Source organism: Mus caroli, chromosome 1, assembly GCF_900094665.2.
Source record: "Mus caroli chromosome 1, CAROLI_EIJ_v1.1, whole genome shotgun sequence".
Taxonomy (NCBI): domain Eukaryota; kingdom Metazoa; phylum Chordata; class Mammalia; order Rodentia; family Muridae; genus Mus; species Mus caroli.
This window is the reverse complement of record NC_034570.1, coordinates 37,578,926-37,593,566: the sequence shown is the minus strand read 5'-3', so window position 1 is coordinate 37,593,566 and position 14,641 is coordinate 37,578,926. Positions and strand designations below refer to the sequence as shown.

Genomic DNA, 14,641 nt, shown 5'->3' with positions numbered 1-14,641 from the left:
GTTACTTAGCACCACTTTCCTGTCTATGGTGTACGCTTTGTTTGGTCTTTCTTGCTGGACTGTGTTTTCTCCATATTTTTGATGTAAGTTTGGCATATGAGAAGTGGTACCTGCATATCATCAGTGTATTCTGCATGATGGTTTTAGCCAAGCCATGACTGTTAAGTGACCAAAAGAAAGATGAAGAAAACTGAATTGCTGGTCTTTCTGCAGATTGGAGTTCAAATTTTCACCAAGAGACCTTTGGACGAGCAGCAGCAGACCAGTTTTAATCCAGACGACATTATTAGTTGCCTTAAGAAATACCCTAAAGCCCTGGTTAAGTATCTGGAACATCTCGTTATCGACAGGAGATTGCAGGTGAGCTCTCAGCCTAGACTAAGGTCTGTGGCTGCAATGTCACTAACAGCTTAGGAGAGGAGACCTGGCTGTTGCTTCCTGATCTCCCAGTCTGTGCTTGTTGGTCATCTGAGGGAATGTGAGCCTTTGTGAAAGAGACCCAGAGGGAATAGAAGTAGATGCTTTATCTTGCTTCTCAGCTCCACTCCACTCTTCTTTTCTCTTTGTTATTATCCTCACAGGAAATGGGAGAAGCCATGTCATTTATAGAATACCTAAAGCCTTTGCCTCTCAGGTGTCCCCAACATGTGTTAATCATCTTTCCATCATTATGATAAAATACCCGAGGCAATTAACTTGTGAAGAGCAGAGGGCAGTCTTTCAATCTGTGACTGATTGTCCCATTCTTTTTTACTAGATTTCTTAGCAGAAAAAGGCAGTGTTGTGCCCAGGAAGTCAAGAGGGCAGGGCGGGGGGTTGAGGTTCCACCTCCCCTGCTATGTTCCCACTCCTTCCCATTGACCATATCCCTTCCAGGCTCTACCCTCACCCCCAGTAGCTGGACTTTAACACATAGGCTTTGGGGACACCTTTAGCATCCAGACTATAGCAGCATGGACTATAGCACCCCTTCTGTGTTGGTATTCCTGGGAAGTTTCCAGTCCCTTGAGGGTATCCTGTCCACTGTGTTCAAGAATCTGCCATAGCCTCCCTCATGTAAACACGATGTCTGGTGCATTCCTGATTCCTACAGAAAGAAGAGTACCACACCCACCTTGCCATCCTCTACCTGGAGGAAGTGCTGCGGCAGAGGGTATCCACTGGGGGCAAAGATGTAGAAGCCACTGAGACACAGGCCAAACTCCGGAGACTACTCCAGAAGTCTGACTTGTACCGCGTCCACTTGTTGAAAGGTGAGGATAAACTTGGCATACCAGTGAGAGACTTAGGTAGGACTGAGGCAGGGAGCCTTTGGCTCCAGAGTGCAATGTTTGGGTCCTGTAGGTTGATTCCTTGAGCCCCTTTCCTCAGAGCTATCCTGATGGGTTTTGAATTGAGCTATAAAACACCATCAGTCACGATTCATCCTCTAATGACGTTGGTACTTTCCTCCCTGAGGGTGGCACCTGGACCCCCAAGGTCACCAGATCTGCTATGTTCTAGCCCTTTAAGAGAAATGTCATAGTCTGAGCATAGAATCTGTGTAGCTCCCATCTCCTTTTTACCTCTGTCTGTGCCTTAATATGGCAGCCTCTTAGTAATTATTTGCTGACATTTAGGAGAAGGGTGGTGCTTGTGTGTTGTGGCATCTGTACCTGCTGCTGCACTTGTCACAGGCAACAGCCAGCTCTTCCCCCCTAAGCCCGCCCACCCCCAGGCTGGCATCACGCCTGAGGAGCAGCCCATGGTGGCCGAGCCTCAGACACCAGTGCCTGTCATTTCATATTAATCTTGGCCCTGAACTGAGAGATGTCCTGGAAATATCCCATTGCAGGTTATTGTCTCCTATTTCACAGCCCACAGGAGAGCAAAGTGACCTGGGCAGTAAGACTTAGCCCATCAGCCCACTAAGGGCGAGCCTTGATAAGGACTGACATTGCCCCTGGGCTGTGCCATTTTCTGGAAGCCTAACTACAGGGGTAACAAAAGAAAAGTTTTTATTTCTGTCCCAGAAACTCATTAGATAATACCAAAAGGGTTTTTTTTAAATACCTTGAACCCATGTTCCCTTCAGTGAAGCATGTTTTAAAGTGGTATAAAGGGGTTGAGCATAACTTTTATGGTAAAGTGGATATTTGAATTTATCCATAGATTCTGCATCTGCATATCCAACCAACTGTGACTTGAAAATATCTGGCATAAATATCACAGCATTACTGTTAGCCATATTTCACTGTATCCCAGATCTTCCAGAGGTGATCTCAAGTATACAGTGTTACTTGAAAACCCTACAGGGTATTTGGGGGCCTTTCCAGGAGGACCTTGATTCTAGTCCTCCTGAAGAAACAGACGGACAGTTATTCCCCTGTGTGTTAGTCATAAGATTCTGTACTGGGAAGGCGGAGTAATGGTATTGTGACTGCAGGCCAGGAGCCAGGGCTCTGGTGATGCTTAACTAGGGCTCTTTTGAGACCAGACTCACCTGTTTCCTGAATGACTCTGAGTCACCAGGGGAAATCCAAGGAGCCACCTCCCTCAGTCATCTAGGTGGCAGTATTTAGCAATGTCTAGGTAACTAGAGAGCCTGCTTTTGCTAAGGCTAAGGAACATGCAGGTGAGCTCAGTCTTTTTTGTCTGACAGAGAAAGTCCAGGGTGCCGGCCTGCCCATGGAAAGTGCCATCCTCCACGGGAAGCTGGGCGAGCACGAGAAGGCCCTGCACATCCTGGTGCACGAGATGGGGGACTTCTCTGCAGCTGAGGACTACTGCCTGTGGAGCTCCGAGGGTCAGGATGCAGCCTACCGTCAGCGCCTCTTCCACACGTTGCTCGCCATGTACCTCCGTGCAGGCCCCTCTGCCCAAGATCTGACAGTGGCTGCTGTGGACTTGCTGAACCATCATGCCAGGGAATTTGATGTCACCCAGGTCCTACAGCTTCTGCCCGACACCTGGTCCGTGCAGCTTCTCTGCCCATTCCTCATGGGGGCTATGAGGGACAGTATCCATGCCAGGAGGACCACACAGGTGGCCCTTGGCCTGGCCAAATCAGAAAACCTGATTTACATGTATGATAAGGTGAGTACCTACCCTTTGTGCCTCTGCCAGCCCATGTTGCATGGGAGGTAAGCTTTTAAAGTATGGAAAATTGGTCTTGGCCAGTTTTTATTTCCACTCTACAAGTATTGATTGTAGGACCAATAGTGCTGTTTCTTATGACTTCTGAAAAATGAAGTTGTGATGCTTGGAATGTGCCACTAGTTAACTGAGTGACTATGACCAAATCTCCAATCTGGGTCCTGCTTTTTATTTGCAAATGAAGGTCTTACTTGATCCCACTCAACTCTGATAGCAGTGACTTTGTGACAGTCTGGGGTTAAAACAGTCAATGCTTTGAGAGGGCTGAAAGGATGAGTTTATATAGAAATTTCCAGACACACAGTGGTTGCTTTAAGAACCACTCCTGGGGCTGGAAAGAGTGCTTACTGCTTTTGCGAGACCTGGGTTCAGTTCCTAGCACCCACATGGTGACTCACAACTCTAGTTACGAGGTCTGATGCCCTTTTCTTGCCTCTGCAGACTTGTGATGCACATAAACTCATGCAGGCACACACATTCATAAAAGTGAATAAATCTTTAAAAATAGAAGGAAAGCACCTCTCCTGCTCCCCGTCTGCTCCTTAAGAAAGGTTCTCTTTATTTCCATCTCTCGTGCCGTGTACCCACCCTGACCTGGCCACCTCCTCACTCTTGCTTTCTCTTTGCAGATGAAGCTGAAGGGAAATGCGGTCCGGCTCTCAGAACGAGAGCTTTGCCAGCTCTGCCAGAACCCTTTCGGTGAACCTGTGTTTGTCAGATACCCAAATGGAGGGCTTGTGCACACCCACTGTGCCGCCAGCAGACACACGACCCCCAGCTCGCCCAGCCCTGGCACTCGGACTTGAAAAGTGTGGTTTCAGGCTGCAAAGGGGATTCTGAGTTCTTTTCCAAACCTGTTTTTTGTGTGAGCCAGAACAAAGGGGAGGCATCTGGGTGCCAGGAAGATGCTATCCCTGGGAAACAAGGGCACTGCACTGCTGATTGTTCTTTGTGTGGATGTAAATGGAAAAGGCCTGAACACCCTCCCTCCCCACCCAGGATAGTGACAGGCCAGAGTCTACCTGTCCAGGAGGTTACAGTCATCCAAAGCACAAGCCAACTTAGAAAAGCAGGCAGTTTAGCCTGGGGGATCCAGACACAGTGGGGCCTGGAAATGGGGTCTGCCTGTGTCCAGGGTGCAGAGGCCTGAGCTGGACACCTTGCCTTTGAGGTGGTGTGCTCTTCACGTAGTCTTCACATCTGCCCCTAAAGTGGACATAGCTTCTGTTCTTCCCATCCAGCTGTCAACCTCTGAAACCCTCTGCCTCATTTCCTTAAGCAGTCACTTGGTATAAAGTCCTATGCTTCTGGCTGCCTAGCACATGGAAATCTGTTTAGAAAGAGAGAAAGCTTGAAGTAGATGGGACGGTGAAATGATTCAGTGGGCAAAGGCACTTGCCACCAAGTGTGACAACCTGAATTCAATCCCCAGAACATGCACACACATGCACATATGCACACACACATGTGCACAGCGGGGGGGGGGGGGTTTGCCTGTCCTGAAGACTGCAACAGAAACGAGACCAGGTTTATGAGGGCCCAGAAGCAGGTTTCTTTTCATCTCCTTCCTGACTGGAAACACCTCGACAGACATACACAACTCAGTGTTTTTATTTGAATTCATAGCATCTTCGTAATTTTCTCTCATTTGGAATTTCTTCAGTTGTACTCATTACAGATATCTCTTTCCTCATTACAATGTACCTCCTACTGAATACTTGGGAAATTCAAAGGGAAATCAGTAAACCAGTGAGCCTTCCAGGAGAGGCTCACACTGCCTCTGCCCTGTAGCCCTGTAGCCTGTAGCAGGCAGCTGGCAGAGCTGCTTTTCCCTGTTCTGCCCACAGGTGTTTCTGCAGGCCCTTAGGAGGCCAGGCCACCTTATCTGCCAGCACTTTCCATGCCTGCCCGGAGCTTTCCTGAACCCTCAGAGGAAAGGTCTCATCTGTGACCAACTGGACTTGGTGTCTGTCAATTGTCACAGACAAACTGCAGCTCTTGCCATTTCCCTGCTCTCTTTGAAGTCTCAGAGCCATCTCCCGGGTGGTGACTCTATGAGACCCTCAGGGCAGACAGCACAGCCTCTACCAGGATGCTTGGAAAAGAAGCATCAACTCCTGGGCTGCCAGGGCGGCCCCAGAACACAGCCCAGCCCATCTGCCAGACCCTGCCCACCCCCATTCCCTGTCCATTCTTGACAAAAGGATCTCTGCACTTGCAATGATTGGTGTATTTCTTGTCCCTTGGGGATTCCGAGTAAACCAGGGAGTAGATGCGTCTGTGACTGTTCAGAGGACTGTGCCCCTTTTCCCTACATGTGTTGAGTGTCTGAGAATAAATGATGAAGTCTCCTTGCAGCTCCGCTGTGTCCCAAGGATGACTGAGAACACTTCTCACTGCATCTCATTACAACCTATGAATTGGTGGTTTCATCTGAAAGCACTGTTTTTCATGCGCAAAACGGGTACAGTCTCGGAAAGGACTTGTGACTGCTCACTCCTAATGTGGGGGACTCTAGTCTCTGAGTATTGATCTATAAAGAGCAGCCCAGCCCCCACCACCACCACCATCACCAAATCCTTTAAAGCAAACACTTATATAAGGCAGAGAATCACCTCACATGTTACAAACTATTATTTCCTTACCTTCTTCGCACTCTCCCAGGGGCAATTTCACAAATCCCATTTTTAAGATGAATATATAGCATAGTTTTGTCACAGCCCTGCTCTTTTGTGACTGTCCCCTGGGTAGCACAACAGCTGCCACTCAGCTCTTTCCCCCTTCGGCTCTGTACAGCCATCCTAGCTGGAGCAACACTGGCTGAGCTTGGGTCACATTCGTATCTGGAAGGGAGCAGGAATGTTCAGTTTGGGAACTGTCTATCTGCTGTTGCTTACCTGTGTTAATGTAGGCCTGTCACCTCGGCTGTGGGCACTGGGTTTGAACACAGAGCTGAGAGAGAGAGAGGCTCTTGTGAGCCATGCTTGACACTCCTGGAGCACAGAGAAATGGGTCACACTGTCACACGCACCTGTTGCACAACTGGGGCAGCCCTTGCCTCCTGCTTGCTCTCCCACAGGAATCTGTCCTCCTAGCTTCCTTTGCCTCTTAACGGGTCCCAAATCCACAAGATGTACAAATGTAAACTTGTTGATTTTATTAAAATTCTTCTAATTCTTTGTCCTTTTCTTGGGTCATTTTTTAAAAAAAATAAACACTACATTGCTGAAGTACTGGTTCCCACAGATACTGCCTCGCTCTAAGGACCTCTGGAATCCAGCTGTACTCTGATTTTCCCTGTGCCCATGGATGTGCCGGTGGCAGCTGCAGCTGCCCCTTGGGCTCTTCTACCACTTGGCTGGATTTTAAACTCTACCTCAGCATTTATCTTCGGCTTATTCTTAGGGCACTCCTGTATACGCCATGCCTTCAGATGAACAAGGCACTGAGGCCTTGTGAACGAAGATTCTGGGTGACAACTCATTGTCCTTGGAGCCAAATGCTCCTGCATTCCAAATCCTGAACACATTCCAGAAATATAAACAGACTTTCTACTTTCTTGGGGTGAAGAGATGCTTCACCGGGTAGGAGTGCTTGCTGCAAAGCATGAATGAGAACCTGATTCACAATCCCAGAACCCATGTTGAAAACCACGAGAAGTTGGCCTAGAAGCCCAGAGATATGGAGGGCAGAGACAACATTGCTCCAGGCTCAATGAGAGACCCTGTCTGCCAGGGTATAAAGAAGGAAAGTCATAGAATGGACACATGAGATCATCCTCTTGCCCCATGCACTTCCAACACACATGAGTACACCATTTTTTTTTTCAAATCAACCACCCCTCCCCCAAAATGGTTACAGTAGGTCTTTGAGCAAAGCTGTCGAATGCCACTAGTCTCTCATAGCTTCCAGCTCCTGAGAAAAGGAGGGACTTGTTACTGCAAGGTTCTTCCTGATTCTTCTAACCCTGCTGTTAGGTAGATGGGTAAATCTCACATCAGCAAGTGAGGCGAGCTGCCATGGCACAGATTTCAAACAGGAAAACTGGGATAGTGTTCTGGTGATTTTAGTTTGACACTAGGTCATCAGGATGCTCCCAGCCTGCAAATTCTGCCAAGTAAAGACACACAAAAAAACTAACCTGAGGTCACTGTTACTTGAACTACCACGGGTGCTGTTTAGAGAAGTGAGGCCACAGCTGTTTTTTTTTTTTTAAATTATTTTTAATGACATATACTGGTATCCTAGTATGTATTAGTATATTAGTTTAAAAAAAAAAAAAAAAAGCAAGATATGGTGGAAACCAAGCTAGATGGAGGCTAGTCTGGGGAAAAAAAGGCAGCATTCACACCGAATTGTGGAATTACTACAAAGACAAGAGATAAGGCAGAGGAAACGTGAATTGTTCTAAATGAATCTTGAGGAGGCAAAGACTGGTGTCTGCCTCAGTTAAATGGGCTGTGACTTGTGTTAGGAGTAATTAGATATTAACTAACACCCCATTTGCTCCTAGCGGATCTGTCAACCTTAGCGTTCGAAATGAAAACCTGCAAGAATCTAAACCATATGGATCAGAGACCCTTTCACCTCCTCAGAAAAGCTCAGTGGCTAGAACACCATCTAAAAGCTTGTTAACATGCCGTTTGGAGAAAAGCACTGAATTAATGACGCCTGCTTTCCTTTAGCTTGCAACCAGGGAAGGGAAACAAATAGCTATAATTCAGTCTGCAGCCTAGAGTTGTAAATTAGCTAAATGAGATCACATGGCAAGAAAGAATTAGAAAGCAATACACAGCTAGTGAGATGAGTGTGACTTTATCAAAAAGATGCTGCCTCGGACACTTTCCCTGAACCTTGGGGTCTCATCCATGATCACGGGGTAGAGCTGGGTAGTATCCAAGGTCCCTTCAAGTGTTAACTTTCTGAGCAAAGGAATCAGGGTAAGGTAATTGCTGTGACTCGGCCTTCACCACTCAATGTTGCCCTCCAGGGCTTAGGGAGCTGCGGCAGCACCCAGCACACAAATCCTGCTCAGCAGCAGCCTGTCTGGAGCTGTGGTGTGCCTGACCCTATGGGATGTCAGGACTCCCACATCTCACTTCATGCTCACTGCACAGGAAAGTGACCCCATAGCCACCCACGGGGGCTCTAGCTCTGTTGTCTGGTGTTCAGTTGCTCCTGTCCTCTAGTCTGTGCTAAGAAGCATTTTGCTTTGTCTCTAGCTTCTTTGAGTTCTTCACCACCATGGTCATCTTTATGGAACATTTTCCATTTGTCTTACTTGAGATAGTAATTTTCCCCCTTCAGATTCTATCTGCGTTCTTCCTAAGCTCAGCAGAAAAATTCCAGCCAGATCTCAGGAATACGAGCTAGATGACCTGGCCTTCATTGCCTATGATTAAGCTGACTTACCCTCAGTGGTCAACACAAACATTTTTGATTTTCCTGGATCAGTTGATGCACATGATAGAATTGGGGATTAGGGGCAGGCTGCCCAGTGTCCTTCCCTCCCACCTCTGTAGTCAGGATGTTACAGGAAAGCCCCCAAATCCACTCTAAATTGTTTCAATACATTGCTGATTTGCAGGCCACCATTGACTGAAGCTTATAAATATGTATCACCAAATGCTAAACTTTTGCTTTCTTGGGAATTAGAGGACAAGAAAGCGTTTCTTGGTTGTTTGCATAATAATGTGCAGCCCTGAAAACAGTTTCTTCTGACGTCAAATAATTTACCAGAGAATACTTATTTTATATGAATAAACCATGTCAAGAAATCGGTATTGTGCCCTAAAGAAAAGCAGTAAAAAAAAGTACTACCAATGTTACTACATTTAAAAAGTGTTCCTCTTCAAACTGTAAACATACAATCCATAAATCAGAGCATTGTAAACACTATTTTTGTTTTTACTAGAGCAGGACAGAGGACAACTCAAGGGGGTCAATTCTCCTCCCATCATACAGGTTCTGGACTATCAGACCGTCATGCTTGGCAGCAATCACTTTCAACCACCCAGCTATTGTACCAACCTTCCAACCACTTTCTTCTTCCATTTTGTTTTATATTTATGTGTAGGAGTATTTTGCCTGCATGTATGTCTCAGCACCATATCCATGCAGTGCCTACAGAGGCCAGAAGACAGTGTTAGTTCCCCTGGGACAGGAGTTACAGTTGATTATAAGCTGCCATGTGGTGCTGTAAATTGAACCTGGGTCCTCTGAAAGAGCAGTCGGTGCTCTTCACATTTGATTCATCTCTCCAGCCCAATCAGCCACTTGTAAGGAATACCTTTCAGTGGCACATTGTCTGTTACGCAACCATTACCAACATCCAATTCTGCTTTTTCCTAATTTCTGAGATTCTGTGTTCAGTGAAGTACAATAACTTCCCATTTCACTTTTCCCTGGATCCGGCAACCACACTCTTCTTCCTGCTTCTGTGTTTCCAACAACACAGGTAGCCTAACTATGTCAAAGTCTGCAGTTCCCTTCCATGACTGAACTCATTTAGACTATTGTAGCATACATGCATGCATGACAATTCCTTCTTAAAAGCAAATCGACAGTCCATTTCATGGTTTTTAAATAGTGTATTGCCTGGTGTTGTGCATCAACTGGACACAAACTAAAGTCATCAGAGAGAAAAGAGCCTCCGTTGAGGAAATGCCTCCATGAGATCTAGCTGTAAGGCATTTTCTTAACTAATGATCAATAGGAGAAGGCCCAGCCTATTGTGGGTAGTGCCATCCCTGGGATGGAGGTCCTGGGTGCTATAAGAAAGCAGACTGAGGAAATCATGGAGAGCAAGCCAGTAAGCAGCATCCCTCCATGGCCTCTACATCAGCTCCTGCCTCCAGGTTCCAGCCCTTCTTGAGTTCCCATCCTGACTTCCTTTGGTGTTGAGCCAGGTGGAAATAGAAGCTGAATAAAACTCCTTCCTCCCAAACTTGCTTTTTCGGTCATGGTGTTTCATCTCAACAATAGAAAAACCTAAGACAAATATTGTGTTACGCACGCATTCACAGGCAATGTACATGTATATATTTTAATGAGAATTTATTATATTAGAAATCATTAGATTGTATTAGAGTTTCTATTTTCTATACCTAGAAAAGCATGTAAAATATAACTTTCTATCAACCCATCTAGATATTGTCCATCTATATTCTATTGTCTGAATAAAGTAATTAAAACACAGTAATAAGCAAAGCTCATGTGTGGTCTGGTGTAGGCCCTTCAGAATGGGTTTAAACTCAGCACAAGATGTTTAATAACTAGCCATCTAAGATGTGACAATTGCTTATCTTCAAAGCCTATTCAGAAATTGGAGCCAGACTAACTTACTTATAGGGAAGAATAGGGACAGGTGCCTATGGGCCTGGTGTATGATCAAACAGGCAGGGGAGTGGGTTTCAAAGCAGATCTTCTAATGAATATTATGTTTCCCATAATTTTCCTCAACCTCTCTCTGTGTACAACCAGCCAGTCTTGTGGGTAGGGAAGACATGCCCCATTCTCAGATCCTTAGTCATGTCCCTGATGCTACCATGAGCCCCCATTTTTACCTTTGAATGGATCACCACTGTTCCATGGCACTGACATCTAGGGGTGCTGACAGCTTGATGGGGCGGGGGGAATTTCTCTGCCTCATTTTGTTGGGAGTGAAAGTTGACATTTTGAAGAGTACAAATAGAGGGGCTTGGGTCTGGTCTGGGATGGGGTGGGAAGGACTATTGTACCATTATCCTCTCTCTCTCTCTCTCTCTCTCTCTCTCTCTCTCTNTCTCTCTCTCTCTCTCTCTCTCTCTCTCTCTCTCTTTCTCTCTCTCTCTCTCTCTCCCTCTCTCCTATGAGCTGAGGAACAGTTTCCAAGGAAGTTAAAGTCAGCCTGTTTCCTTCTTCTGCCACCATGGGGAGCCTGAAACTGCAGATTTCCTGGAATGTTTGCACTCCTGCTTTGCAGGCCTACGTCCTGGGTAATCTCTGTGGAATAGACAGAAGCAAAGGTTATCTAATTATAGAGGCTGGGCACGCCGAGTGGGAGAGCATCCTGTAAGCTCATCATTATCTCTGCCCCGTCACTGTAATTTCACGCAAGTGAACACAAGAAGCAGGCAGGGCACTGTCTGTCCTGTGTGAGCTTAATTTGCTCCCGCTGTTGTCGTTCTCAGATATTTTCTGTTTACATAAATACTGGAAAATGAGCTGCTTCATAAACAATGGACGGAAGAGGTCAGCTGTCCCTAGCCTGCTATGGTCTTTCCAGGGTGCTTATTATATTACCCAGGGAGAGGATACCAATAAAGCTGCTATACGTGTGTGGAGAGGGGAGGATATTTAAGTATTGGTTAGTACTAGACGTCTCACAATATACAAGAGATGTGGATACCATGTGAATGACCTATAAAGGGTCATGAGCCTCATGGTTCAGTGATTCTGAGTGTATGTATGTCTTTCCCACTTCACAAACCCATTCTAGGGAGTGTTTCCTTTTCTGTCTCTATTTCTGTTTATAAATGTCTATCTCCAATGCAATTATTTGTCTTGGTAGGCAACTCGCCCCCAAGACACACGGATCTGGGACACATATCCATGCTTATAACAATACCTCTAGCCTTCCCAGTTTTCAGAACCACAAGCCTTAATACATCTTACATCTCTTTCCTTATAAATTGTAAAGACCAAAGGCTATAGCAACAGATAACGAGACATTGAGAAAGAGACCCACAAACAGAAATCTCAAATGAGGTGTGATTGATTTAGAAAGTGTGGGTGCACCCTCATATGGAGAACATACAAGACAGCCAAGAGGACTTCTGTTTACCTGGTGGGAGGAAACCCAGTAGTGACCACAATCCCCTGAGCAAGTCTTAAGAGGATACCCCAAGATCTGAGCATGGGGGAAACGAGTGCTTTCTCGGTAGCTGGCCATCAAATCCCAGAGGTAATTTGAAAGCTTTGGGAGAGAAAAGCTCTGAGTTTCAGATAACGTTTCTCCCTTATTCTGTTCACCGTTGAAGGCATTTCTTTCTTTCTTTCTTTTTTAAGCTTTCCACTTTGCCTTGTGCATTTTCTAAAATGGTCAGTTTGCCTGTCTTTCATGGTGAGCAGTGACCTCCCTTCATGGTGTAATAAGCCATTCAAAGGCTCCCTGATACCATGGCAAAGTCCTGAAATGGGGAGTTATGGCAGCAGCATTTCAATGAGGGAGGAAACTGGAAACAGATCCCCCCAAGGACCGCGCATAAGGAGCAGCAAGTCTTGCCGATAAAAATGCTAAATGGGCTCAGTTGGGTTTTTTTCCCAGGGAGTGTTTGGCAAATGGACAGTGGATCCTGGAGGCAGCCACAAGGAGGGTGGAGATGGAACGTGAAGCCATAGGGGAAGTAATTTGTTCTTCCTAACCAGCCATGAGGCTCTGCAGGTGTTTGTTTACACACTGAGGAAGGAAGGCTGGACTAGAGTATATTCCGGGTTGTATTAGCTATTTCTTTCATTTCTTTGACCAAATACCTAACAAGAAGAGATAAATGTTTTATTTTGGCTCCTGGATTGAGGGTATAGTCCATCATGGTGAGGAGGCATGGTGATGAGTGTGGCCTAATCTGGGTGGATCAGGATGGATGTGTTCCCTAGGCTGACTCGCCTTTTTAAGGAGTCCTGGGCCCAGTCCTCAGGATGGGTCATCCGCAGTCAGGGAGAGTCCTCCTGCCCTAGTTTATCACTTTCACAGACACACCAAAAAGCATGTTCCCAGGTGACTCTGAATCCGGTCCAGTTGACAATGAAGATTAACCATTACAGCTGACATCATATTTGAGGTATACTTATAAAAAGCAAAGCCCCCTTTCTGTTCTTACGAGACTAGTGAAGGTTTGATGGAGCTACGCAGTGGTCCTTGCATGTACCTTCTTTGACTATGCCTTTCTCTGGCACCTCTCCTTTTTCCAGAGTGTCTTATGCCCTTATCTCTCCCGGGATGAAGGGCAGAGAACTTGAGGGAATCTGGGAGACTACAGTAGCATCCTGGGTCACTTGCTCAGAGTGACACACAGCCCTTGTGTATTTGCGTACACATTGCATATTTTAGCAAAAAATCCAGTCACTGAGACAAAGGCAAGGGTACTCAAACCTTTCCTTTCCTTAAATGTTTAAACTACCCTGGAGATCTGGTCCCTCGGCCAAGCGCTCTGTCAGTAACATCCAGTCTCTATCATGCAGCTGCTGGAGTGCTGAACGAACCTTTTCTTCCAACATGGTCAGTTTCTTAGATTCTGTCGGTTGGTTTGTATTTATTGTTTTCTTTTTCCTTTACGTTAGTGAAGTTCATCCTTACATGGTATCAAAATTCCACCTTAACTTTTATTTCTCCTATTGTTTGTCTGAGAAATTTAATATGTTCCCCTTTCTCCTCACTGCAGGCAGGCATAAATACATGCAGTTTAGGTCATTACACACAAGACTATGTCTTTTGAGGGCTTAGGGTAAAGAGGGCCCACCTTCTTCAATTGATGTAATAGAGATATGTTTATTTTTTCGAGAGCAAAGGCTCTTGTATGAAATTTTGCTTAGGATTTTAAAATCCTTGTGTGTTCTGGGATCTTTTGTTTACATTTCCATTGTAGGGTTCATTGACAGATACTGTTGGGAGTCCACTACATCTCCTCTTTTATTGAAGGGGTAGCAAACTATCCCTAGGCATGTCGCCCCACAGCAGAGCACTCTAGTTCTTAGCCTTTTGAGAATCACCCGTGATTGTGTGACCCTGGAGGACAGGTTATATGAAGAACTGATTTATCACACATGCCTCTCCATACGTGTTCCTCCCCCATACGCTGGAGCATAACGTGCTGGGGGTGCTGACTAGCTCACACCATGAAGACTGTCATAATTAGGGTTTCCACTGCTGTACGGAGACACCATAACCAAGGCAACTCTTAGCAAGGACAACATTGAATTGGGACTTGCATATGGGTGTTGAGGTTCAATCCATTGCTATCATGGCAGTGAGAAGCATGGCAGCATCCAGGAGGCATGGCGCAGGAGGAACTGAGAGTTCTGCATCTTCATTTGAAGGCTGCCAGGAGAAGACTGGCTTCCAGGCAGCTAGGAAGCCAGGAGTGGAGTAAGCAACCTTAGGCAACTAGGAGGAGAATCCCAAAGCCCATTCCAACAGTGACACGGTTCCTCCAACGAGGCCACACCCACTCCAACAAGGCCACACCTCCTGACAGTGCCACTCCCTGGACCAAGCATATTCAAACCACCTACAAACCATAAATTCGAAGAGGATAATGGGAAATGAGGTCCAGGGAACAGCCTGAATGACTACCTATGTACCTAACCCTTTAATAATAATGTCTGCTTCCAAAGGGCATTGTAATGCTGGCTTTCTTTGCTATATCAGCCCTCCCATTCACTAGATGATGGTTCCCATCTTATTACTGCTTTTACATTTTCCCAGGTGTCCTGTGGGCCTCAGAGCAGCTCTCAGAAAAGCTGGTGT

At 46.0% G+C, this 14,641-nt stretch overlaps 1 protein-coding gene across 2 annotated transcripts in view; it reads left to right on the top strand.

Moving 5' to 3' along the window:
• Tgfbrap1 (transforming growth factor beta receptor associated protein 1) overlaps positions 1 to 6,318 on the top strand; it is a 44,536-nt gene extending 38,218 nt beyond the window's left edge. For both annotated transcript variants that reach the window (XM_021159200.2, XM_029478152.1), the window contains exons 9-12: positions 214 to 360; positions 1,094 to 1,253; positions 2,642 to 3,075; positions 3,765 to 6,318. In XM_021159200.2, coding sequence (XP_021014859.1) covers positions 214 to 360; positions 1,094 to 1,253; positions 2,642 to 3,075; positions 3,765 to 3,941 — 918 coding nt within the window. In that variant the 3' untranslated portion in view covers positions 3,942 to 6,318. The remainder of the gene's footprint in view (positions 1 to 213; positions 361 to 1,093; positions 1,254 to 2,641; positions 3,076 to 3,764) is intronic.
• Positions 6,319 to 14,641: the final 8,323 nt, after the last annotated feature.